General features: G+C 40.7%; 1 protein-coding gene across 4 annotated transcripts in view; it reads right to left on the bottom strand.

Moving 5' to 3' along the window:
* Positions 1-18,651, bottom strand: part of USP6NL (USP6 N-terminal like) — a 132,389-nt gene extending 113,738 nt beyond the window's left edge. Inside the window, exons 1-2 of one of the 4 annotated variants that reach the window (XM_065845604.2) lie at positions 18,544-18,651; positions 13,553-13,642 (exon numbers count right to left, since the gene is read on the bottom strand). In XM_065845604.2, the coding sequence (XP_065701676.1) occupies positions 13,553-13,556 (4 nt within the window). In that variant the 5' untranslated portion in view covers positions 13,557-13,642; positions 18,544-18,651. The other 3 variants (XM_065845612.2, XM_065845620.2, XM_065845629.2) reach the window with 3 other exon arrangements.
* Positions 18,652-26,331: the final 7,680 nt, after the last annotated feature.

The raw sequence follows: 26,331 nt of genomic DNA, 5'->3' as shown, positions 1-26,331 counted from the left end.
TTTTCCTGTCACAACTGGTCTTCAAATTAATATCTCAAAATAAATAGGCATTGAGCTCCAAGACAGGCAATATATCATGATACAAATTGTTACAAAAGGAGTTATAAAGTAGGTTATCTATCCTTTCCCACTAATGTTTTGAATTAATTTTCCAATCTTTGAACTAAAGCCTACAGCTTTCATTAAGTTTTAAATAACCTGCTGTAGTTGGCATAGAATTCTGGAGTCTAGATCAATAATTAAACCTCCCCATCAATCTCTGAAACTGCAATTCTGATCTGCATTGTTTTCTATAGACTTTCCTTGAGCAGTAATGCAGGAAAATGAACCATGAAAAAGATATACAAAAGAAAACCTAACACTCTTAGGAAATCATATGTGGAAATCTGGTAGTCTTTCCAGGGAAACTGTTTGCACTGGTGATATACCTCATTTTATTATTCAATACATTAACTTTTCAAAGATGAAATGCCTTTGGATATACATTTTGCAAAGCATCCATAAAAATAGGTAGATAAATAGGCAGACAGCCTCCCAGTCTTCTGAATGGTCCTACAGAGTCAGTAAATATAACCAACTACTTAATTCAACACAACTCACATTCACTTAGGAATCTTTTTCTTCATTTCTGGCACTTTTGCTTCCATTTTCAAAGCATGAAAGTACGGCTGCAGGTTTTAAATAAACTGATGTAGCCATATGACCCTATCCTAGAAGTCTTCTTCGGAGCAGAAAGCAGCTTGATCTGGAGGCTGAAGAAATACTATATAGCTTTCTGTTAGAATTATTTAAGTGAACACTGATTAAAGAGGATAAGAGACCTTTGTCCACATTTTTTAAAGTCTGTTTTTCTTTCTACTTTAAACATACAATAAAGCTGCTCATTAAATTCAGGATGATGATAGAGAACTTCAATAAACGGTTGATTAAATTAATTCCACCTGTTCCAGGCAAAAGCTTTTCAACCCAAAGAAGAAAAACAAATGTTGAAAAAGGAGAAAGGGGGAAAAAAAAAATATAGCCATATAGCTACGTTCAGCAGCTATTATTGCACACTTTGAAGCTCTAAGGAAAGAAACAACACATTGCAAAATCCTGTCACTGCACAACACTCTTACTGTTACCCTTCTTACTCAATTCACACTATTTTTAACCCCTCAGTTCTTGCTACAACACATTCTGGAAGCGGATGTAGGTGATAACAAGACAGCAGCTCTCCCAGAGAGCCCCAACGAAGCCAAGGGAACTGCCCACATACGTCACTTTCATCACCCACTTGATACATCCAGCCAATAATGGAGACCAATATCAGCTTTATGTATATTTTAGCTGCAAATTATAATGATTTTTGAGAAAAAAGTTCATCCTGGTTTTGTTAAAAACAATTTTCTCTTTTAGTGAATTTGACTGTCAGCTAAAGCCTTCATATTAGCTGCATTTTCCTGGAGAACCAGATACGTGTTTTGGTAAACACAGCAATGGAACGCAAATTTATTGATAAGCATGGATGGACATCTCGCCAGAGGGGCAATGAGAAACTGGTGACCAAGAAACTGACCAACTGTGTATAACATCCCATTCACTTGAATACTTCATATAAAAGTGGGAGATCATGAAGATCTCATCCCTTTTTCCTTATGGTCGACATTAGGAGAGGACCATGTGAGTCATCCCTGCAAACTGAGGCCTAGAGACTGAATCCAGTTCCGATTGGCTGCAGAGTCCAGTCCAGGACTTTGGGTGCCAGCTCTGCAGTTGTTGGGACTTACAAAATATACAAAACCAATCCTGAATTATTTTCTCTGTTCTTATCAGTAGCATTAGTAAAATACTTTGAATTTTTCCAACTCTCTTCTCTCTGTCCTTCTTTCCCTCCCGATTGCCTGTCCTGAGTGGGAAGGGGGGAGAGGGAGGGGCTGAACGAGGAAGCAGGGAGAGGAGGTTAACAACACATCTGCCAGGGTTTTATTGTCAACCTGCAATCAAACCCTCAACAAAGTTCCATACTAGAAGTCTCAAAAAGAAACCAAACATTTATGAAGCCACAATCACAACAGAAAAGTTACAAAAGATTTTTCCAAACAACATGCAGCATCTCCTGCATACGCACATTCCAAGCAGAACATGCAGCAATTTTTATTGCCTGGATTTGGGTGAGGACTGTAGTTTTAATCCACAGATTTATCTTCAAGCTAAAAGATAGTATTAAGGCGTTCTGTCGAACCTAAGCATATGGAAAGAAGCCATACAAGTCATTAGAAGAAATATTTTTTCCTTTTTCTAATATTAAGCAAAAAATCAGAACTATTACTATCTTACATGTGTCAATTTTGAAGCCAAAAGTCAATTCATCAGTTTATTTTGGCAACGATTAATGAAAGTGAATATGTGTTCAATTCAAACTTAAAACTTTGCTTTTAATTTAAACCTTTACTTGGTTTCCTGGTGAAAGGGATACAAATGATACAATCTCTTAGCCTCCTTGAAGCATCCCTATTTGTGAGCAGGATTAAAACCTTTACTGCAGGTAGCATTTCTGTGTTGATATTTAATCCAAGTAATAAAACACAGCTGTCCACAGCCACCAGGAAGAACATCAAACCTTATTAGGCCACAGCAAAATACACAGTATTTTCATTAACCTCATGTATTTGCAGGCTTATTTTCGTAGCGAGTTACCTAGAGCATGGCTTTCTCTCTCCCCAAGAACCTCAATTTGTAAAGCAAATTTTGAATACTTTGTAATAGGCTAATCTAACACTAAAGAAATATCTGTTCACACAAATATAGCTTACTTACTGATGAAAACACTTTCATAAACAGACATATGCTACTTCAAAAGTAACAGAAGGAAATGAGCCTGAAGGTCATGCAGCCCAGAAGTGACGCACCCTCCTTTGTATGGAAGCAAACCAGGCCTGTCTGCTCAAGGTAGTTGTGCTCTAACCAGAGATTAACTGTTCACACTTCTGCCTCCTGCCCTCCCAGAAAATGCAGTCTTTTAAAAAGTTTCTTAACTAACGCATTTTAAAAATCTGAGCTTAGTATCTGAACATGACAATCATGTTAAGCACAACTACTTACGGCTAATGCTGGAGTTGTATTTGAGATGCATATACCAGGTAAGTGGCTGCTTGTGGTTATCTTTATCTGTTTTGCCTCTGCTCTTAGGAGTGGATTTCTTCAGTGGTGCGCTGTAACTTGCAGGTCCCATTTGCTTCATAGCGAGTCCTGCTTCCCACAAAGCATATACATGGCTTAGCTGCTAACGAGAGAGTTCTCTTATTCTCTCAGCAATGGAAAAGTTGAGGGGAAACATCTGGGCATCCCAGTGACAGTTCCTGCAGGTGAACTGCGCTGGTGTTAGAGCAGGAAAGCAGCAGTGAGAACTGGAGAAGAGAAGCTGAGAGGGGATCTCATCAATGTTTATAAATATCTCAAGGGTGGGTGTCAAGAGGATGGACCAGACTCTTTTCAGTGGTGCCCAACAAGAGGATGAGGGGCAACGGGCACAGACTGAAGCACAGGAGGTTCCATCTGAATATGAAGAGAAACTTCTTTCCCTTGAGGTGCCAGAGCCCTGGACCAGGCTGCCCAGAGAGGTTGCGGAGTCTCCTTCTCTGGAGACATTCAAACCCACCTGGACACCTTCCTGTGTGATCTGCTCTGGTGAACCTGCTTTAGCAGGTGGGTTGGACTGGATGATCTCCAGAGGTCTCTTCCAACTCCAACCATTCCATGATTCTGTGAGAAAGAGGCTTCTTTATTCAGCTCCACTTTAAGACGACCAAGCCATCCACCTAAAGAACAACTTACCTACCTATTACAAGAGCCAAGACAGAGGAATTGTCCGTGCCCCAGTGCCTCGGTCCCCATTTTTGCACACTGTAGCACATTTACTGTTCTCCATGCTCTTTCTGTAGCTGAAGAGAATTTAAAATCATGTCATGCTTCAGCCCATGGTCCAGACAAGAAAGGTCTGAACTGCTTCACTCCACCCAATATCATAGCAAGGCATTTTAACGCACTATTTTAAGTACCCGTGGTACTACACCAGTGCTAAAGAACGGGAACAGAAGCGCCACCATCATCCCTTTGCAGCAGATTTATCCTTGAACTTAGAATCATAGAATCATTTTGGTTGGAAGAGACCCTCAGGATCAGAGTCCAACCATAACCTAACCCTAGCACTAAGCCATGTCCCTAAAAACCTCGTCTAAACGCCTTTTAAAGCCCTCCAGGGACGGTGACTCCACCACTGCCCTGGGCAGCCTGTTCTAATTCCCAACAACCCTTTCTGTGAATAATTTTTTCCTAATATCCAATCTAAACCTCCCCTTGATCTGTTGGGTGTCACTGGACAACACACAGGTAACCTGGCCTTGCTATATCATCTACTAGAACCACTGAATACACAGCATTACATGAAACACAAATTAAGAGTCGGTTCTCCAAAATGGATGTTCCACTTAACGACCAATGTATTAAAAAGATACACAGCACCCAAGAGCCTCACAGTGAGTTTCACATAGATATCAGTTTAGTTTGTTTAAATGCATGGGGAATAAATAAATACTGAAACGTCACTAAAAGTGACTCCTTAGCCTTTGCTCTAAAAAGTACATTCCTAACACAGAGTTAAATAAAAAACTAAAGACATCTTTATCACTGCTTCCAGCATAGGAAGAGTTTGGTGTGGGGAGGAAGTGGAGAGGAAATAAAAAGCAAAGTTTAAACTTTTCAGTTTGCACCTAAACTTTTGAAGGCAAACTATAAACCCATTTTTGCCTCTCCCATCCTCCAAGACCAACCCTGACATCCTTCAAACAGTCTTACAGTAACTTGCTGTAACTGGGGGGAAATAAGAGAAAGCTAAAAGCTTGTCTGATGTTTTACAACCAGATATAAAGTAATACGAAATATAACTGCTCTGGAGCACGCAAAGCAAGCAGGATCTGGAGAACGGACACGAAATACGGCTGTAGTGCAGCATCGCTGATGAGAACAGAGCATCACCTCCAAAAAGTAAGTTTGGGGGAGGGTTGTGTCATTAGAGTGTTTGTACAACTCAGAAATTGCTGCAGCACAAAATAATACTCCTCACATAATGTTGTACAGATTTCTAATACCAAAAATAAATAAATAAGAGAAGGAAAAGGCTTTATATTGAACAAAAACAGAACACATTCTGGTGAGAGACATATTTCCTTATGTCCCTAAAATTTGTGGAAAGTCTGACTCCTGCTCCAAAGGGCTCTGAGCGAGCCTTTCAGTACTACCACGGAATCAGGCAGGTTTTCAAAGAGCTTTTCAAGGGTGAAACAGAAAGGCTGCATTCAAGAATCCTCTCCTACAGCAAACTAAAGTGCTTTATTAAAACAAAGTGCCTTTTGATATTAGTGATCTATTAGATTAATGACTGCACTGCTGAAAACCACTGGAGATTCTGCAGCATGTTGCTGTGCCTTCCATTCCAGAAATTATTATGTTGCACAAAATAAGGCAGGAGGAAAATAATATTTTTTAAAAAAGAAAGAAGAAAAGAAGAAAAAGAAACCTCAACACACCAGCTTCCCAATCCAACCTGGAAGTCCTGCAGAGTTTTCTGCCCATCTCAGACATTTTGAGCAGGACAGGTACACACATTCCAAGAGCCTTCAAAAACATCCAGTGCTACCTTGTCAGACTCCCACATAATTTTAAGAATTAAAGTATTTTAATTATAGAGGGTTATTTTGCAATGAGAGATTAAATGAACCTTATAATCAGCTGATTGATAAGATAGCACCTAAGTGTAGCTGTTTTGTTTACACAAACATCTGCAACCATCCTTGAGACACTGAAAGGACAAGAGATTGGAGAGGTTAAGTAAAGAAAAGATCTTAAATTTAAACAAACACAGAGTCAGTCATGGAGCCGGTCGTCCTGCTGGGACTACTTGCATAACCCCACTTATGGCAACAATGCCAAATATTTTCCATCCCTGCTACAAATCAAAGAGGTTGTTTTCCATCAAAAATTGGGTACAGAATGTCAGAGCAGGTTTGCTTGAAACACAGGTCAGTTTAGCTTGAAATAGCCATATGTCTTGTAAATCACGTGTTTTATTTCTTGAATATGAGCATAGATAATATAAAATGAGGTTGCGGCTCATTGGTTTTCTTACCTGTGATAAAAGGTACAGTAATGAGCAGCACCAGCTTCACTTTTCCAACACAGTGGTGCGTATTATTCAATCATTTGTATGGAGAGAACAACATGACTCACAACAGGCAAGGAAAGTCTTCTGAAAACCTCACTTAACACAGTTGTTGGAAAAAAAAGGTTGTCTTCAACCCAGTTCTGATCCTTCAGCTGACTCAGCCGTTGTTGTGTGAATTCTCTAATTCAATAGGAAACGATAACACCACTAGAAAGCTTAAAACTGCAGCCTCAAAGAGTCCTCCCTGCAGTAAGTATTAACAGAACATTGTTCTGTGTCTATATAGTGCCCCATGCAGAGAGGAGGGTGCCTGTCCAAACATCTACATTTAGAGCTCTCGCTTTTCACCTGTATTTTAGCCATGAGTTTCTGCATCCTTCCCTGCTTTGGAGTGTACTTGAATGCCACCCTCAACTTATCACAGGATGAATAAGATCCCAGAAATATGAATTGCTTACATAGCGGTGGATACTTGATATTCACCCCAGAGAACAAGGTTACAGTGTTCTTCTGCTGCAGGACTAGCAAAGACCAGCAATAAAGGCATTATTGTGCAATGTTCTATATAAAGAACTACAGAGATAGGCCCAAAAACTGAGATTTAAATTTAAAAACACCGTAACAGGAGAATATTATGCCAAAAGTATGTACTTCCATGTACGCTAATTAGCAAGAAAAATTAAGCAGTCATTACTGCCCATCAATCAAAACAGTGAGACGCAGACAAACTTAGAAAGAGGACTCTGTCCTGCTATATATACACACATAAATTATTGTTACATATTTCATGTAAGTACATAATTTATAATATAAATAAAAAATATACATAAATACATAATGCAACTGTAATATGTAAATGAATGTTTAAATATAAAAATATTTAAATATATAATCTTCACTATTTTGGACACACACACAGAGTTACAGTGGCACAAAGTAAATTATTTGTAAATAATCCAACCTTAATGTTCATTGCAAACACAACAGAATACATGTCAAGTGCCAGTGTCTATAAAGGACATATTCAGGGAGCAATAACCGTGTATACAAAAAGGCTGGTACTTCAATTACATTCAGGATGGTAATTTTCCTGCCACAAGTCTCCTGTCAGTTCAAAACCAACAACAGTTTCCTGCCAGTGCCAACATCTTGGTTTACAAACAGAAATTACATCAGTTTAAACACAGGTGTCATGTTGGACTAACTAATTTAGAGAAACCCTGTCAATCTGACCATCAATTTAATCCCACAGGGAGAAAGCCCAACTGAAAGAAGATAGCTTTGAAGTTCCATTTATGGTAAAACAAAATATATGTATAATATATATTAGTTTAAATGTATTTGAAATATATGCAAAGGGTTTTAAAAAATTTAGCCTTACTATACATTATTAACTAACAGTAAACACTACACAGTACCCGTTCGCCTTACAGAAAGTGAGACTACTGAACTTGTACGTATCACCTGAAGCACAGTTTCTGAATGCAATATATACATTTTTAGTAGCTGCAACCACCTGCAAAGCTTCAGAAAACAAAATGACTTCAGTTCAGTCTATGGAGATTGAAGATTTATTTTGTTCGGTTAAAAAAGTGACAGAACCAAACTCAAAAGTGTTTGTCTTCCTCTTCAATCTGAATAAATTCTAAGTGCAAGGAAAGCCAGCTTACCAGTCCCAAGTACCCTAAAAATGGAGGTTTAATGTTAAAAGTCTGTTTAAATGCAGACAAATTACAAAAAGCTTTCGTTTGTGTTCCGATATCTTTAAATAGCTGTACTATCAGGAAAAAAAACAACTCACAAGGTCTGAGAAGTTGCAACATTATGTCAATTGAATAAGTAACTAGAAATCCAACATCATCAAATGTGAATATTAAGAAAACAAGTAGGTTTCTATTAACATGTGCATGTAAAGTATTTGGGTTTATGTTTTATTGCGACTAATGCACCCTCTGTATTTAGAGGAGCAGGTTAATTACAGCATTGGTGAGAAACTGGGTCACCCAAGATCTGATTAGCCCTCTGGAGATGCTTCTCCTCACTTCATGTAGAAGAAGCCTAAGATGACTACGTTCCTAAACAACTTAAACTACAGTTCATACACATTACGGGCACAGGAAAAACAGAATTCCCACTGGAAAGGACAGCCTCACCCTCCAACCACTGATTCTCGCCCCTGCACTTCCCTCCCTGCGTTACAGCTATGCAGAAAGCAGCTTAGGGAGGCCAGCCCATTCAAATCAACCTCAGGAATGCTCATGCAAGGAGCAAAAATGCAGAAACTCCAACAGGGAAAGGCCACCACCTGCCTCTATTGGAAAGCGCAACATTTTAAGGAGAATTTTCAAGACCCTCAGTTCAGCCTCGACTCCTGCAGGCCAGACCGTTTCAACGAAACTCAGCTTCATTCAAAGCTTTTCCACAAGTCCGTACAACTTTCTGTAACTCATTAACTTTGACCTCTGAATCTGCGGTTTAAGTCAGAAAACTCTCTCTAGCGCACTTGCTGATCGCCTCCCTCAAGTATGAGCTGCGCTACCCAAGCAGACACCCAGCAGATCCAGGATTAACCAGCAGCATCTGAAGGGAACAGAAGTGAAGAGTTAAGACAACAAAGGAGAATAAAAGCAAAGCAAGATCAAGAATGGGAAGCGCTTCTGACCACCAGGCTCAGGAGCCAAACAACTTAGGATATATGTATTTTTCATGCTTCATCTTCCCACTACGAAAAAACAGTTACTACACTACTTCTGGTACAAGTGTTCATGTGCCAATACAGTTACATACAGGGGTAAATTCTCCTGACGGTTCCAAGAAAAAATAGAGCATGTAAGATAAATACTAATGTTAGTAATGAAGTAGTTTTTATGGGGTTGTTAATACACAGTAGCTTTTTTAAGTATCTTGTGGGTTTCATTCTTTTCCAGACAGTCAATTTGGAGGGGTGGTTACTATTATTTAATTCTTTAAATATTTTTAACATATGCCAAGTCTTCAAACTAAGCTTTTTCAAATCTGCGTTATGCCTCTTTATCCCCCATGTCCTGCAATTCTTTGCCACTCAGATCTTCAGTTTTTCCTAAAGAATAACTGTTTCTAATTTCAGTAAAGAGGACCTAGGACACAACAGCTTCTTCTGTATTTCTCAAGTCACAATATTTCTAAAGATTAGAAGATAGTTGTGCTGTGAAATCAATTGTTACAGAAAACACTTCAGACTGTATCTTCAAACTTGAATTTTATAAAGGGGTTTTCAGGGTGCATGTTTCAAAAACTCAAATAAAAACTTAGCATGTAACATAATAATCCAACATCCTTTAGCTACTTATTATTGTATTTCATTTTAAAGAAATTTTAGCTTAATTTTAAGCTTTCCTTCCCCAGCATGCAGTTTTATGTATGAATCAGAACTTATGCTGTTTTCCGTTCTTTAAATCTCAGCTCACTGAAAAGAACTGATGACTAAAAAGCCTCTTAAACTACACCAATCAGCTTTGTCATTTGCAACACTTTACTCTAAAATACAGAAAATAAACAGGCACCTTACACTTTCTGTAAGCCTCAAAATATTGTCCATTTCCCAGCAGTTATTTTGTGAATAGTTGGACTTGTCCCCAGCTCACTACAAATTCATTCTGGCATGGAAGGAGGGCAGGCTGGAAGTGAGGGGGGAAAATTGACCCAGCCTTAACCAAACAGACTTTTCTTAGCGTAGAAAGTTTTAGAAAAGCCCAGAACACACGTTTCGCTGTTGCAAGTGTAGGAATAGTAACACATACTTGCTAAAGCATTATATTATCTATTAAGGCTGACCTTAACATTTGTTTTAATTCCCAAGTTTATCGCCCATGAACAAAGAAAGCAACAGCCAAAACTATTTCTTTACACACACTACCAGAACGCAAAAAGAAAGAAAATTCTTTAGAAATCACAAAACCCTAAGGTTCCTCTGTGAACACGAACTAGAAAGCCAGCTGTAATGAGAGGTCAAGACAAATAACCAGACATCAAACAGAAGCAGCCTTTAATCACACCATTGTGGTCTTGATTTGAACTGGTGAAGCAAAACGTTTCCCACCTCACTACCAGGCCACACTGACCATTTTCCAAATCTAAGGTTACATCGCACAGCATCTCTCCAAACACACAAAACGCACTCCTGCCCTCAGCCCATCGCGAGGAAAACCTGAAGAGACAACACTGAAGAATAGCAGCTTAACTTCCCAATTGCATGCAGTGTTTTTAGGGTGTGGGGAACTAAACTAAGAGCAAAAAGACAAAGCTAGAAAGAATTATTCTGTACAATTTTCCCCATATATATTTAAGGGGGATGAAAAATGAAGATGTCAGCAGTTTGTTGCAATAGTATGTACTAACATTTATTTTAATTGTTTGCAAACTGAGTTCATTGGAGGCACTTGAATAAGTTCAGTGCACTGACCTTTCTTCAAAGGAGAATGCACAGGGAAACTCCCAAACGCAGTTCATAATCATAAGAATTTATCATGACACTACACGTTTTCTGGCAGCTAAATGTCAACAACTGAGGAAAAACATCGAAAATTCAACCAATTCTTTCTGTGATATGACATTCTAGCCAGGTTACATACAGCCAAGGTTTCTCTGACAAGTTATCTGTTAAATGGTAAAACCAATCTAACTTAGCTACACTGTATACTCTTACCCACAATTTAAGCATGTGACCTTACTGTCCTATGGGGCACACAATGTTAAAATATAAATTTGAAATACAGATTTGTCTTATTAATTATAACATATAAAGGCAGATCACAGAAATAAGAGCTTTAAGAGAGAATGCCTCAGTTTTAACACCTCTTCAGATTCCCTGTATTGCCCAACAACTAAAAACAACTACCAGGAACGGTTGACTTTGCAATTCCGTCAACACTCTTCCCCAATGTTGGAGAAGAACCGGCGCAACAGGATCTGAAGCATTTACCTATACACCTGATAACTATTACAACATATACAACAGCAGGAGTTCCCCAGTCACTTTCCAAAAAAAATTAACTCATCATTTGCTTAAAAATAAGCTTGTGTGTGTGTCTTAAGTACCAATATACTACAGATTTACTTCTACAAGCTGTTTCAATAAAATAATATGCTCTATGTAACAAGCTGCTAAAACGACAAATATGATACAAGGTAAAAATTGCTTTTTAAACGAGTGAATAAGGCTGGCAGAAAACCAAATAGATACGAACTGCCTGTGAATAAATTTATAGCAGATATTATTATAAGTTATTTAATCATTGTAGGACTGCGAGTGTGGAAAAGCCCTTCACAAACAGCAAGGGAAATATATATTGCATCAAGTGTATCACAAGATAATAACAAGTAGGATTCTATAATGTAGTCTATACATAACAGTATTCTGAATTTATCAACCAAGAAGTTATTAGCCTTCCTACGTTTAGCATCCTCACATTTTAGATAGATTTGGGGTTTGAATTACACCAGGTGATGAATACCAGGCACTCCCATCACTTCAAACACATCTAGCAATTCTAGGTGACCTTGTGAATAAGCTTACCTGTACAGAACTACGCAAATAAATGCATCTTCATAAGATGATAAAGACCTTTGAGACTGAGGTATTTAGTAGAGGGGACCCTAAAACTATGCAGACCATATTTATAGTTCCAGTTCCTCTGAAGCAAACTGTAAACCAAGAAATCCTACACGAGCTGAACCATATTTTCAAAAAAAAGCAGCATTTTCTTTTGTGCCCTGGAAGCCAATCACTTAGCGTGGATTTAAGCATCTATCTACCACAGGAACGTAGCGTCCTGCAAAGAAGAGACTGTATTTTGAATAACATTATTATTAATCACCACAAAAAGTACTGCCAGAGTGTTACCTTTCATTTGAATATGGGTCTTCATTCTTGCTAATGTAAAGCTAAACTCTCTGGTCTGGAATCAAGTCAAAATCTCACCAATATCAATGATGTTTTGCTCAAGTCATGACAGTATTCGTTGCACTCAAACCAACATCATCACAGCTACACCTCGGTGAGTCACACTTAACACACCATGATTCAAAAGCTTAAAAGACACTTATTTGTTATGTTTAAGCACGTGAGATGCTCTATAAAAAAACATGAAAATTAATATAGTAGTGTTTGCCAGATCAGGATATTCAGGTACTTGAATAACTGCTTGTAAAGTTGTCATCTATGCAATACAGTAAATACTTTAAACGTCAGAAAGTAAACACGTGTGAACAGCAATATGAAAGCTAAAACAGATAAAATCCTATATAAATATTAAAATTGTTCTATCTGCACTAAGCATGAACCCTGGAGTTCAGCAATTCTTTGTCTTGTTTTTTTGCTGTATTCTTTCCTTTGCTGCATTTAGCAACCACGTCCTTCATCATTCTTTTTTTTCTTCCAGATGACAAGAACAGTCATTTTTCATTTAGTTTGACAAGGAATTTAACCAACAATTTTCTTCCCTCACTTCCTCCCAGAACATCAAAGATTCTTATTTTACTAACATAAGATATAATTATCCTACAAACTAGATGCTCGTTCTCAAACAGATTCAGAACAGTTGTGCTGAAACTGAGCTACATAATAAATACAGTTCCTGTGCATATGAAGTTGTATCCTTATTCTACACGATGTAAAGGTAAGTGATGTTCCTGCCAAGAATTAAATTACAAAGTCTCACATCCATAAAACTTATGAAAGACCTTTAAATACTCACAACAGTTGACTAAAAAGAAATTATTTTACCCATCAGATATGGCCTAAAACAAAACTTCTGGTGTCTTTCACCTGCTTTTTTCCAACCAAAACAGATCTTAAGTCACAGTTTTCTATAGCTCAAATCTTTCCACACATGCCAAAATTCCTTTGGGATCAGATCTCTCTACTGGAATTTGAGTAATATATTTATTTTTTCCCATAAAATGAAGTCCATTCATTTTATGTTGGATTTCTACCAGCTAATTTAATTTACTGGATGGTCACATATTTTGGAGTTGTTAGCAAACCCAAAAGATTTTCCCCAAGTTACGTATTTTATTTATACTGTAAAAGAAAACAAACATCAGCTTGTTACAGAATTCACCTTCTTGAAAATGATACCAGACTACCAACACAGAAGCCTTACAGAGCACACATAGATCAAATATTTGCACATTAAGAACACCATGTGCCAAATGTCAGCTATACTTGGTTATTTTTAAAGGCTGAAGAGATAAAATTCAGTATAAACATTTTTGAGGAAGAACCACCTTCCAAAACCCACTACAGAAACACATTTCTTCTAAACTGCAAACTAAGGGTTTCTTTTTTCTTAAATAAACAAATCTACTCACTCATGACTGGAAACTTCTTTGCATATAATCCAAGACGGGTCTTGAAGCAAAGTCTCTTGTTGGAGAAGGTTTCTCAGAGGTATACATGTCCTGACGATAAAAGAGACAAGTTAATTTTTCAACTTCAAATAACTAGAATAAATGTTAATATATTAACTGTCTTTCCTACTATCTTTTCATCCTCATTAAAAAAAGAACACAAAGATGTATTTGTTATGACTGAGGAACTTCTCTGCTTATGGATATATTTTGAGGTTTATCAAGTCTAAACATGCCCTTTCTTCTAACATTCATATTATGAACTCGTGGGCACGTATTGGTTCATAAAATATAACGGTTCCCAAAAGATAACAAACATTCTTCAGAAGTTAAAAGTACAAGGCTACAATACAGACACGCCAACTGAAAATACTACAGTAGTGTTTTCCTTCAGCAACCTCAGCTTGCAAGAAGATGCAATACGAAGATGCTCACAAGATCTACAGGTAAATAAATAAGCATGGGTTGGCATTAGGTTCCAACACTTCCTCCTCAGTTCCCATTTCTAGCAACTCTAAACCATCAGATCAGTCAATTCATAATCAACATTTTTAAAAAAATAAACAACTAAGACAGTTATGGATTCACTAACAACGTGCCTGGTTCTCCCTGAAGCGAAATATAGAGGTTTTAACCTCCAACAATGACAGCATAGCAAGTACATTTTGGAATATGTATTATATCGTCTCTATCTTGCTGCTAAAAGCAAGTTCATACAGATCTGACAGAACAGTGAAACTAAAGTAACTTCAGCTCACAGCTGAGATGAAAAAAAAAGGCAACCACACATATCTATTAAGCTATAAAGTTTTCCTCTAATATCCGCACAAATAGAGTTTCTGTAAATTAAGGAATATCGTGTGATTTATTTCCTCTTTTCAGAATCATTAAGAACTTGATAAACTTGTGCTAATTCAGCCAGATGATATCTTGTTCTGACTCAGATTTCAAGTCTTAACTCTCCTGATCTCTTAATGTTAAAAAAAATAAAATAAGAAAATATCTTCTTCTCAAGTATGACTTCATATAACATTTACAGACTAACAGCACAGGCCAAAGAAGTAGAGAAACCACCACTGGACTGGATTCATATCACAAAAAGGTCCAGCTGCCAAAAGGAAGCCTTTGGTAACACTGCAAACTGAAAATTACAATCAACCTTTTTTGCATTGAAAAAGTAACGTGGGGTAGAGGCTTCATAGGCAAAGAAAATGGTATTGTGCTGGAGAAATACATACGCAAACGTTTTAAAAAATCACAGATAAACACAAGGCTGTGAGATGGTGCAACCACCAAAGAACAGTTTGAATTGCAGGTCCTGTCAATTTTCTCTGAATGGCTGATTAATTAAATACTGAGGCACACACAGCCTCATCAAAAATAAAGTGGTTAAAACATCATTAGAACAGCAGTCTTGTCAGCTGCCTTTTGATTACTGATGTCAAAATTATCAAACACAACTTCCATAGCTCTTAATTATTTACTGGACTAATTACAGCTATTAAGAACAGCAAACGAGTCATCCAGACAGCCCTCAACCCAGGGCCAAAGCACTTTTGACCAGAGCTTCACACCACATTTGGGCCCAAATTGTTCCTCAGTCATACGTGGAGTCAACTGGAAGACCGGAGTCTCCTGTTGAACTGGATTTTCCAAAGGTATAGTCTCACCTTACTTTTGTAAACACGAACTAACAATACTCTGCCTCAGAGACACCACGTTACACGACATTTTATTGTGTGTATGTACAGGAAAAGGCTGATCATTAGGAAAAGAAAAAAACACATCAGTTCTAAAACCCACTTAAGGTTAACAGTAGCATAATTATGCACCATATCATTTATAAGAATCTAGTTATATAACACTAAGGAAATAAGTAGGGGAGAACATAGCATCTATATACTAACTTAAAACATGCATCATAACCATGACAAGAAAATGTTCTGTACACCACAGCAACTTGAACTCCAACTTCCAGATCTTAAATGTCACTATCTCACCTTCTATGTCTAAATATTTTTCCCAGTTATTGCTAATAACTGTTTACAAGCCAATACAGACTTCTAGTTAAATTCAGTTTTTGTTCTTTGAAATAATGCTGCATATATCCTTTATAAAATTTCCCTCCTTCATCTTGCTGAAGGCCATTTTACTATTAGAAAGTGCTTAAAAAAGGGAAGTTTCATCTTCTAATCTGTAATTTCAGATAAAGTAATAGCAAGCAGTATTGGAAAGTCAGGAGAAGTCAGAAGGTCTGTACTTTCTACTGCATAACAATACTGATGCTTTTCCTAAGGATGTGGGTGAGAAACTAAACAGTTATCACTCAGCTCTCTCAGCCAACAACCTGATTTATTGCAATGCTTGCAGGGCTCTCTCCTGCACAGAAACACCGCCAACTACAACACACCAGAGAAAGAACGACTATTAGTTGTTGAGTGTCTTGCTGAAAGATAACATCTTGGAAAAACTGCCTTTTTATTCAAAATAGTACCCGACGTCCTTTATGCCTTTCCTTGCAATTAACAAGGCAATAAAAAAGAAAACCACCACCACACACATACCTTTGATCCGTCTCTTTTCCTGAAGAGCTAACCCTTGTATTCCGCCCAGTATTTCCTCTACTAACACACACCTACCAGCCCTGGGTGGTATTTACCTTAAGTAGTTGTGAAACTATCAGCATTTTGACTGAGATTGGAAAGGAAAACCTCCAGTGAGAGAAGCTCTTTATTATTAGTACTTGAATATGAAGGTGTACAACAGATTATCTGCTTCCACATTTGGTGCCAGGTCTCTTTTTTTACCCAATACTGTTTCAGGATACTTAATATGAGCCAGATTGCAAGTAAATGACAGCATATGATAATTCTACACACAATGACTCTATCCAGGTCAAAGATTTTCCTTTAAGCTGGCAATTAAGATTCAGGTCTAGTCTGTGTGTATCTGTTCAATGCTCAGGAGTGAACATTACGAATTTATACCCCAATTCCAAAGAAGCAGAAATCACAAGAGCAACGTGTGTATACACATACACACAAAACAGTCTAAACAGAGCCTGTCTGGCACAAATCCTTATTTTACTATCATTTCCTTTCTTCTTTAAACCAAAATGTTTCCCCCCTCAAAGAAAACAAGTACAGGCATTTCAGAAGCACATGTTTTTAAGTTTTGAAATTACTGGTTTCCATATTGTATAATCAGAGGGCAAAAGAACAGCCGGTTAAAACGCAGTTCTACTAAGTGATTATTTCACACTGCATCCAAGTTGAATTCACATCAAAGTTACAATCAGTAACAACAGAAGTTAAAAAGAAGCAAAACTAAGTTGCTTAAGACTATTAAAAAGAACATAATCAAAATTTCTAATATAGCACCAAGTTTCTGAGCTTCCCAGCTCAGCAAAATGCCCCAAGACGGTGCAAATGTAAAACTTGTAACAAAATAAGTCTACTCCAGTTGAAGAACCTGCACAAAATCATTCACCGGCCACAAATGAGGAAGCACATAAAAGTACAAATGAAACAAACAGCAGGGCACACCCTCCTCTTTGTTCATAGCAGGAATATTTACACTACAAAGCGTTGAAGCAAATTGGTTTTAGTTTCAGGCTGTGCTGATTGGCCGCTGAATTTCACGTCCACCCGCCTGGCAGAGCTGGAGTTTCGGCTGTCACACAGCAGTTCTCTATTGCAGGGAACACACGGAGCTAAATAACCACAGAGCACAATCATTTAATACAAGTATTCTCACTGAACTGACCCTCCACAAAAATACATTTGTTGCGAACGAGACAGATGCACATTTGCTTTCATTGCGCTGTACAATTGAGCGAAAGCCGACAACCAGCCACGCTCACAGGCAGTTTCTGTGCAGCTGCTCCAAGCAGAGAGCGGCACAAAGAAAGTTATTCTCGAGTGTTCGCGGGCAAACGACTGGTACAGGAGTTTGGCGACAGCGTTTTGAAGCCGCCTCTTGACCCTCGTTCAATGGCCGCGGTGGTTTCCTACGGGGAACATCCACACCGCAGAAAGAACCCGAAACAGCTGATATTTGGCTGTTTGGCTGATGGTCCCGGGTGGGGGAGCGTTATGGAGACGGAGTGAAGCACCGGGGTCTGCGGCCCCTCCTGTACCTTCCACTTGTCACCACACACCTGAGGTATCGCAAAGAGCACAGGAGGGAGCGCGTACAGAAAGGCGGCGGTGCCAGAAAGTCACGTTAAAAGGAGGGCTCAGCCACCCCAAACCTCCCTGCTCCAGAGGCTGGTATTACAGCTTCTCACCTTGACAGAAAATAGGGGCCACAAGGGGTGTGTGACCACAGCTGCGAGACCCCCAAGCACACATCACCACCACCACCACCACCACCCCCGTCCCCCCGATTCCTCATCCCCATTGTGCCTGCAGAGGCCCCGGCCCCCACAGCCCGCATTACCGCAAGAGGAGCCCACCCCCCCTGCCTGGGGCCGCCTTTTCCCGGGGCGACCCCCCCCCACCGCAGCCACACCTCCCTCAAGCCTTACAATGGGACCCCAATGGGGCTTCCCGGGGGCTCCCCCAGCACTCCCAACTCAGCCGCCTCCGCTCGGAGCTCCCCACACGCTGCCCCCTCCCATCAGAAATAGTAGGGACCCTCCAAGCACACACACCCCTCCGCTGGGAATGGAACAGTCTGAAGCACCCCGATACCCTCCGGGAGCCGGCTCCCGCCTCTTCCACCTCCCCAGCTCCGCGGGGGGTGCGCGCAGCCCAGGCTCCCCCCCGGGGAGGATGGTAGGACCCGCCTCCCCTCAGCTCTCTAGGAACTGGATCCCACCCCGCCCGCTTCAATGGAGAGGTCCGGCGCGGCGTCTCCCCCAAACACACACGCACCCCGGGAATGGAAGGGTCCAGCCGCCCACCCCGCTGGGAGCCGCACAATGGCCGGACGTCCCGGCTCGCCCCTACCTTTGCTCGGCTTCCTCCTCCTTCCGGGGCCTCCGTCCGCCTCCTCCCCAGCGGCACTTCCCTGCTTGCTGCCCCGGGACCGGCGGCCTCCAACCAGGAAGTGCCCCGGTGTGACACCAGCGGCCGCCGCTATGGAAACCCACCCCGCCCCCGCCCCTCCCCCGCCGGCCCACAGGGCTGACCCGCCGCCATCTTGGACTCACAACGAGGCGCGGGGGTTCCCGGCCGGTTCGCGCTCTCTGCTCCAGCCGCCGCCATCTTGGGCTCGCAACGAGCCGTCCCTGGCCGAGGCCGGGGCTGCTCCGGCAGCCGGAGCGATGGGGACCCAGCGGGACTGAGGCGTTTGGCCCCCGGGCTACCCACAAACACCCAGCTCAGGAGCCGCGGTCTAAGCCCATGCGCCAGCGCTGAGGCACCTGGCGGGAGTGGGCATCCTGTGGAAAAAAATAAAAAAGGGGGGAAAACACAGAACAGGCCTTGTTCCCCTCAGATTTATCTTGGCCCTTAGGCTGTGCTGCGTGAACTACCAAAACGCTCATTCTGAAAGCCCTGTTTGCTTTTTTTGTTGTTTTTGCAGGCGAATGACCAGCATCTGGAATATTGTGTCCAGTTGTGTCCAGTTCCAGAAGGACAGGGAACTGCTGGAGAGAGTCCAGCGCAGGGCAACAAAGATGATGAAGGGAGTGGAGCATCTCCCGTGTGAGGAAAGGCTGAGGGAGCTGGGGCTCTTGAGCTTGGAGAAGAGGAGACTGAGGGGTGACCTCATTAATGTTTACAGATATATAAAGGGTGAGTGTCAGGAGGATGGAGCCAGGCTCTTCTCGGTGACAATCAGTGCTAAGGCAAGGAGCAATGGGTATAAACTGGAACACAAGAAGTTCCACTTAAATTTGAGAAGAAACTTCTTCTCAGTGAGGGTTCCAGGAGCCTGGCCCAGGCTGCCCAGGGAGGTTGTGGAGTCTCCTTCTCTGCAGACATTCAAACCCACCTGGACACCTTCCTGTGTAACCTCATCTGGGTGTTCCTGTTCCGGCAGGGGGATTGGACTGGATGAGCTTTCGAGATCCCTTCCAATCCCTGACATTCTGTGATTCTGTGATTGGATAGTGGAGGGTTTAAGTACAGGTTTGTGGTTGGACTCCTCAGGTTTGTGTGTGAAAATACATACGATGGGATCGACCAGGTGGCTCATTCCGGCTCTCCCGGCATTGCACGCATCACAAGACTTTGATCCCAGCCTTAAGCTGAGTCCTCCCACTCCCCGTGTGCAAATTAACTTCTGTACATCCATCCCTGAGCTTTGCATGGGGCAGCAAACCGAGTTACAAAGCCGGAAGAGAAGCAGCATAAAAATACAACAAACAGCTGCTTGAGAATATTAGACAGCTCAAATGCCTCAGCGGTGTCATGACCAGAAGGGGCGGCTTTGGTTTGAAAAGAAAACCATTGTGGTTAAGAAGGAATTTGGAGTAGCAGTAACGTATGATGTTACATTAAAATAAACAGTAGTTAAAATGTACTACTGAAAGACATCCAGTAATGATACAAGAAGAGCGCAATGTTCAGTAAGTGTTTTGGGCGTTTTAAGCAGTCCTGTGTTTGTGTAATTATTCTATTTAAATACTTCAAATAGTAACCAAGGAATTTAGCGTACTCTACTGAAGATAAACTCTTTAAAATAAGCAGTTCCAAACAATTTGCACTAGGAGTTGTGGGTCTCTTGATTTCCAATACTACTTTTTACTAAATCTTGTAATACATGGACATTTTGTGACAATTTGGAGAATGCGCTGCTCCATTATTCCCAGGTAGATGAGATGAGTTGAATAACCACAGAATCACAGAATGGTCAGGGCTGGAAGGGACCTCTGGAGATGATCTAGTCCAACCCACCTGCTAAAGCAAATTATTGACTGGTTAGCTGAAGATCAGTAAATCTCCACAGGTATTTCCATTTTTAATAGGCTTTCTGTCCTCAGAATTCTCTCTCATTTTAGATGAAAAGTAGCCTGAGTGGAGTTACTTCTGGAAAAACTGGAAGTATCACCCCTGATGTATGAAATAACCATGAAATAAACATCTTAGCCTCTGAGAATCCAGCAAATCTACATGGTTGTGTATGACATTCATATTATGTAGGAGAAGATGGCTAAAGGCAGTAAGACAGCAGCTCAGATTGCTTTTGTATAAATGTTTCCTCTCCTTGTGCAGAGGAAGTGTAAGAGAAAACAAACTATTTATTGCTTTGCAATACATTTCAGAAAGTAATGGTGATGAACTAGCCTGTCAGTATCCCATGAATCCCACATGGGACAGTGTGGTCTGATCTGATTCCTTCCAATTTCAAATGTGAATTATCTTTTTAAAAATTTTAGGTGTTGGAATGTAAAAACATACTTAGCTTTCTTCCAGCTAGGGATTTGTTTCCTCCCAAAATGGCTAATTAGTTAAGATAAATGTCTTCGACGGGGAGCTCTCCACTTCATCTGAACCATCTTGTCTCTATTTCATACATTCTCAAACTATAGATCATCATCGTTGTTTCCCCATATGCTCATTGTTTCCTGTTGCAATACTATAACTGGGATGTGGAACAGTTCTGAAATCACAGCTTTCCAAGTGGCTGACAGGGACATCGTACTTGTTTTATCGCTACTCCCACATACATACAAATCCTGCAATATCATTTCTACCAACACTTCACTTTTTTTTTTTTACAGTTCTTAGTCTGAGAAAGTATATGCATTCATCATTATTTATAACACTTAAAGATCTATGTGGTATTTCAATAATAGAGAAGAGCCATGGCTTGTGTGCTGTCTTTGCAGGAGTGTGCCCAGGGAAGCGGGTGAGTCTCAGCTTGGTTCTCCCTGGTCTTTGATCGCTGTTAATCTAAACCGCCCTCAAAACCAGTCCTTTGTGCCACCCACCGACTGACCTGTCCCAACACACTGATTTATTTTCCACATCATGTAGGCGGGATGAGCGGTGTGGGTTACACAGTAGGAAACTTGACCAGGACAAATCCATCTGCTTTCCCAAGTGGGAAGCTGCGGTGTGCTCGGCAAGTGTGAACATGGGCTGGAGAGATGTCAGGCACATTTGGATTTCTCTTGGGCTTGGACTCATGTTTATGATACAGTCTAGACCTCTCAGTTGAGTTACATTCTGAACTGGCAATATCTGTTGATCTTAGGGAGCGTTCGGTGATTTGCAGCAAAAGGTGACGTGGTTTGTGTTTAATTCAGATGTTGTAGCAGCCACCTGCAGTTGTGACTGGAGATACTGAAGTGAACACCTCACAAACTAACACCTCATCTCATCAAGCCTGTACTTAGGATGTGCCGCATCGAGATGCTGAGCACTCAGCATGGCCACTGACTACTTGGCAGCTATATTACAAAGCCAGAGTCAAAAGAACAGAGTATTAACATTCCCTTTCAAAGTACCCTATTCCCTGTGTCGTTGCAATCCTTCCTACTGGACATCAAAGGAATATAAGAATTCATACTACAAAAATTATGAGATTTTCATCAGCAATTATTTCTCAATGTGCTTTGCCCTTTGTTTTTTTAGCTGTGAAGCTTATGAAACCCGTTCTCTTCAATAAAACAGCAATTTAAAAAATTAAGCAGAATGCAAAGCGTATGTGCACAATTATCCAAGCTAAATGCAACATCTCATGGAAATAACTTTGTCTGGCTTCAAGTTCTGTTTACAGTCTGCCCTTACTCCATCAGTGAGCTTCCTGGGTGAATCAACTGTGAGATGTGAGTCAGTTTGGTGACCCCTTAGAATTCCTTCCTGAGCTTCTTTCTTCCCCCATGGGGTTCCTAAGTCTTCAGAGCACATTCAGCTCTGAAGTACCCGCGTGAGTACCAGTGCGTGTGGCTTTTGCCATCAGCTGCCTTGACAAGGCTTTGACAGACCTGAAATCCATGATGGGGCGAGGTTTCAGAATAACGACGGCTTTGGAAATCAAAACTCGGGCTTTGAATTGTCAAATGTGGAATGGAAGCCCATGAAAGTTTTGGAGCGCTTTGCTGTGGTGGCCTGTCCCTAAGGCAGCCCCCGGGGCTAAACACATAAATTCACATAAGGACACAGCTGCAGTCCTGAAGAGCTTGACTTTAGAAAATTAGGCATTGTGTGAACTGAAGAGACAGCAGTTAGTAGAAGTTTGTTGATCCTAAAATAGTTTTTTTAAACTGTTTTTGGACTGTTCCTTTTCAAATTGTGTTTGTGCTATAGGTTTGGCTCAGCTTCTCTGGTGTGTAGGATTTCAACATATTTTCTGTGGCATATGGCATTTCCAGTTCTGCCTGCAGATCGTTTTTAAGGCACATGAGCTAATGCTGTTTTTTCGGTGTCACTCAAAATACAAACCATTTATTCACAGCCATGTACCCTGAGAGTGAGTGGCTCAGAAGATCCTGCAGGTATCTGAACAAATACAAGCTGGTCTATTAGTCTTAAATTCAAACAGCTCTGAGGCTTGTCACTTTTTAAACCCGCTCTAATCATTTCTGATTTGATATGAAGTGTTTCTAGGACTATGAACAATAGGTACCAGATGGCTATTCTTTCCAGTATCATGAAGTACGTCAATATTTTATAAGATTAAACGTATTCAGCTGCTATACCACCTGCTGGTTTTGCTTTTCTTTATTTTCCCCCAAATGAAAGCTGTGCGTGACTGTGTTTTGGGTGTTACTTTCAGCCCATCACTTATTGATCATGTCATAGATATTTCCAGGAGCCAGTTCCGCGAGTAGGTGATTTAGGCAGCGATTTGCCTGGGCACACATGCTATATCGAAACACTGCATTGTATTGAGGAAGGGATGTGTTAAAAGCAGGAATGGGAGTAGGACTCTAAGCAAGAGGATTTGTCCTTTGCTTCATTACTCACTGCCAATGGAATTTTTCCAGCTGCCTAAAAGACTGTTTTCTCTTCCTTTCGGTCCTGCGTGTTCTCTTGCCCTCACTCCGTCCCATTGTCCGTGGGATCCCCTGGTTTGCTGAGGTTCAGGTTTCACTGATTCAGGCCTCTCTTCCTGCTTTTGGTGGCTCAGGCCGTGGGAATTTGATTTGAATGTATTCAGCACTTGCTGTCGCTGCCTGATAAAAAGGGCTATTTCTGTCCCCTCTCTCTGTCAGGAGAGATTTTCTCCATCTCCTTCTTTCCCAAATTTTCTGTCTCCTTTAGCATTTTCTTGTCTTTTTCTATTGGCCTCCTTCTGTCTTATTCTTTCCGTTACTTCAGTATTCTCTTGCTTCTTTTAGTGTTGATTTAGCTTTCAGTATTATTTATAGAAAGTACACATAGAACAAAGTTTAATACACTGATACAGCACAATAGAACTTATTAAAATGCCCTCTTAATACCAAGTCCTTTTTCAGTGAATTGAAAAACATCACAATACCGAAAATAAAAATGTGTCACTTACCTGTCTGTCCCATGGCATATAACCTCACAGAGATCTCTTTCTGCATTGACTACGTAAAGCAAGATGGCTCAGGTGTAGAAAATGCAAAAGTGAGAAAGCCTGACTGAAAAAGGCATGTGTGGCTGTATCAAAACTGGAGCATCTGATGTGCTTGAAACATTAAATTGGGGTGTTTTCCTGAATCAGGATTTTAGATTCTTCTTAACCAGGTTTGATCCTGCTCCCACAGCAGGAGGAGAAGAGATTTGATGAACGAGAGCGAAAAGCTATGATCAAATCATACAGCTTTCAAATCAAGGAAAGGCAGAACATAGAACAGAGAAAGAAAAGGAACAGGTAAGAAGACAGAAGATTAAGTCTTCTTGGCAATGATGCTCAGCAGAACACCACTTTACCTTCATCTTTTGTGTGCCTTAGTGTGGTTTTCCAGGACAGTGGTTGGAAGATACATTTTTATAAATTCTGAATACCTGATGAAGCGTTACAGTAAGACAAGGAACCTGGAATCTCGTGACAGTACTTTACAGAGTCAGTTTCCAGAGCACAGTCACTATGCAAGGTTGTTATTGCTCACCCATAACCACCAGAATGTCAGAAGTAAGTCAAAGTTACATAGAATCATTTCTTAGATACCAACAAATTTTAAAACCTCAAAGGGATACATTTTCATGAAGTTACAAGCAAATGAAAACAGGAGCCTATAATAAAATGTAGATGCTCTGTGCTACAATAGCATATCCTGCAAAAAGTGTAATTACTTGTCTAATGTGGTGCAAAAGTTAAATCTTTATGACCTTTTCCATTTGCTGCTGAAACAAGCAGACAGAGAAATATAAATGACTGATGGAGAAGAAATGCATTCAGTTCGTTCAGGTAAAGCTCTGTGTGAAAGATCAAAGTCATTTTTTTTTTTCCCAACAGTGTCCTATTTTGAGTCTTTTCCCAGCTCCGCTTCATGTAGAATTTATATAGTACAACACGAAACGGGGGATGCAAGTTGGGCTTCAAAGCACGTTCTTCCTCCTCTGCCTCGAGCCATCTGTGTGGGGTCAGCCTCCTGTTCGGGGTGAAGCAGCGTGAAGGTTTCCTACGAAGCTTTAACTGTCGAAATCGCTTGCCAGGGAGATGGAAGTCCTAGCCATTTACCTTTTCCCTAACCGAGCCCATATGGCAACTGTAGAGTGAAACAAGCCAACTAGGGGGTGGCCAAGCTCGCTCAAGCTGTTTCACACCAGTAAGCGAGTCAGTTCGTGTCCCACAGTGGGGCCGTCGCACGGCTGGCAGTCACACTGCCCAAATTTGGGGACTGTCGGGTAATTCACATCCTTAGGTGATGAAGAAGAAGAGCTCACAGATTCTGCCGAGGCTGATGTTTACACCGGGTCTTAGGAGGAACCAGTTACCCAGTTTCATCCTGTAAAGAAGCTGGGGGGCCCTGTAGACAGGCACCATCATTAATAAAGGCGCCCCTTAGTTTTGGCAAACAAAGCCATCTCTGGGCTGCAGAGCACTATGAAGCTTCCCAAACTTTTGGCAAATACCTCTGGAGCGTCACAAAATTTTTATGCAAAGAAGAGCTTTCTAACCGAGGCACCAACCACCAAACAACAGGCTTTTTTCCTCAAAATTTCCTTATAATCCAATAATTCACTATCACATTTGGTGTTTTCTCTCCTTCCCTACCCTCAGAATAATAAGCAGGATTCCACCTGACCACACTTCAGATCGATCAACATCATGGAAGGGCGATTTTCTTAAATACGGGTTTGAGGGGAAAGTGAATTTGTGCAAGGACACACATACCTTGAGATATATGAGCCAATCGGCTTAAAATGTTGTTTTGCCCTGACCTGACAAGGCTTGCTGTCTCTGGCAACACATAATCTCTTTTAATAAACTACCAGGAAGGTGATGGCTGTTTGAAAATGCTTCTAAACTGCAGTTCATCTCAAAGGCTGACACCTTAATAGAAACTATACCGTCTCTTTGGGAACCCTCTTACGAGCAGATATTAATAAGGGTTGTGTTGGTTCAGGAGAGAAATGGATAAGGAAAGACTCTGAATCAACTTGTTATAGGTTTTGTGCAGAAGTTTAAAAAATTGTGTGTCGAGGATTTTAAAGCAGATGCTGCCAATGGAGATACCTATTTTACTTGATAAAGTCATGAGATTTTGTCCTGCACATCAATATGTTTTCCTAAGAGCGTGCTTCTCTATTTGTCACCGTCAGCATGATTTAAAGTTGTGCATTTAAGACTCAAGTAAGCTTCTTTGCAAACACTCTTGAGAATAGGATCAAAATGGGAAGAGATTACACGTAATCTAATTATGTTAGGTT

The sequence above is a fragment of the Patagioenas fasciata genome, chromosome 1 (genome assembly GCF_037038585.1).
Source record: "Patagioenas fasciata isolate bPatFas1 chromosome 1, bPatFas1.hap1, whole genome shotgun sequence".
Taxonomy (NCBI): domain Eukaryota; kingdom Metazoa; phylum Chordata; class Aves; order Columbiformes; family Columbidae; genus Patagioenas; species Patagioenas fasciata.
Note: the sequence above shows the minus strand (reverse complement) of the source record. Positions and strands in the feature narration are given on the sequence as shown.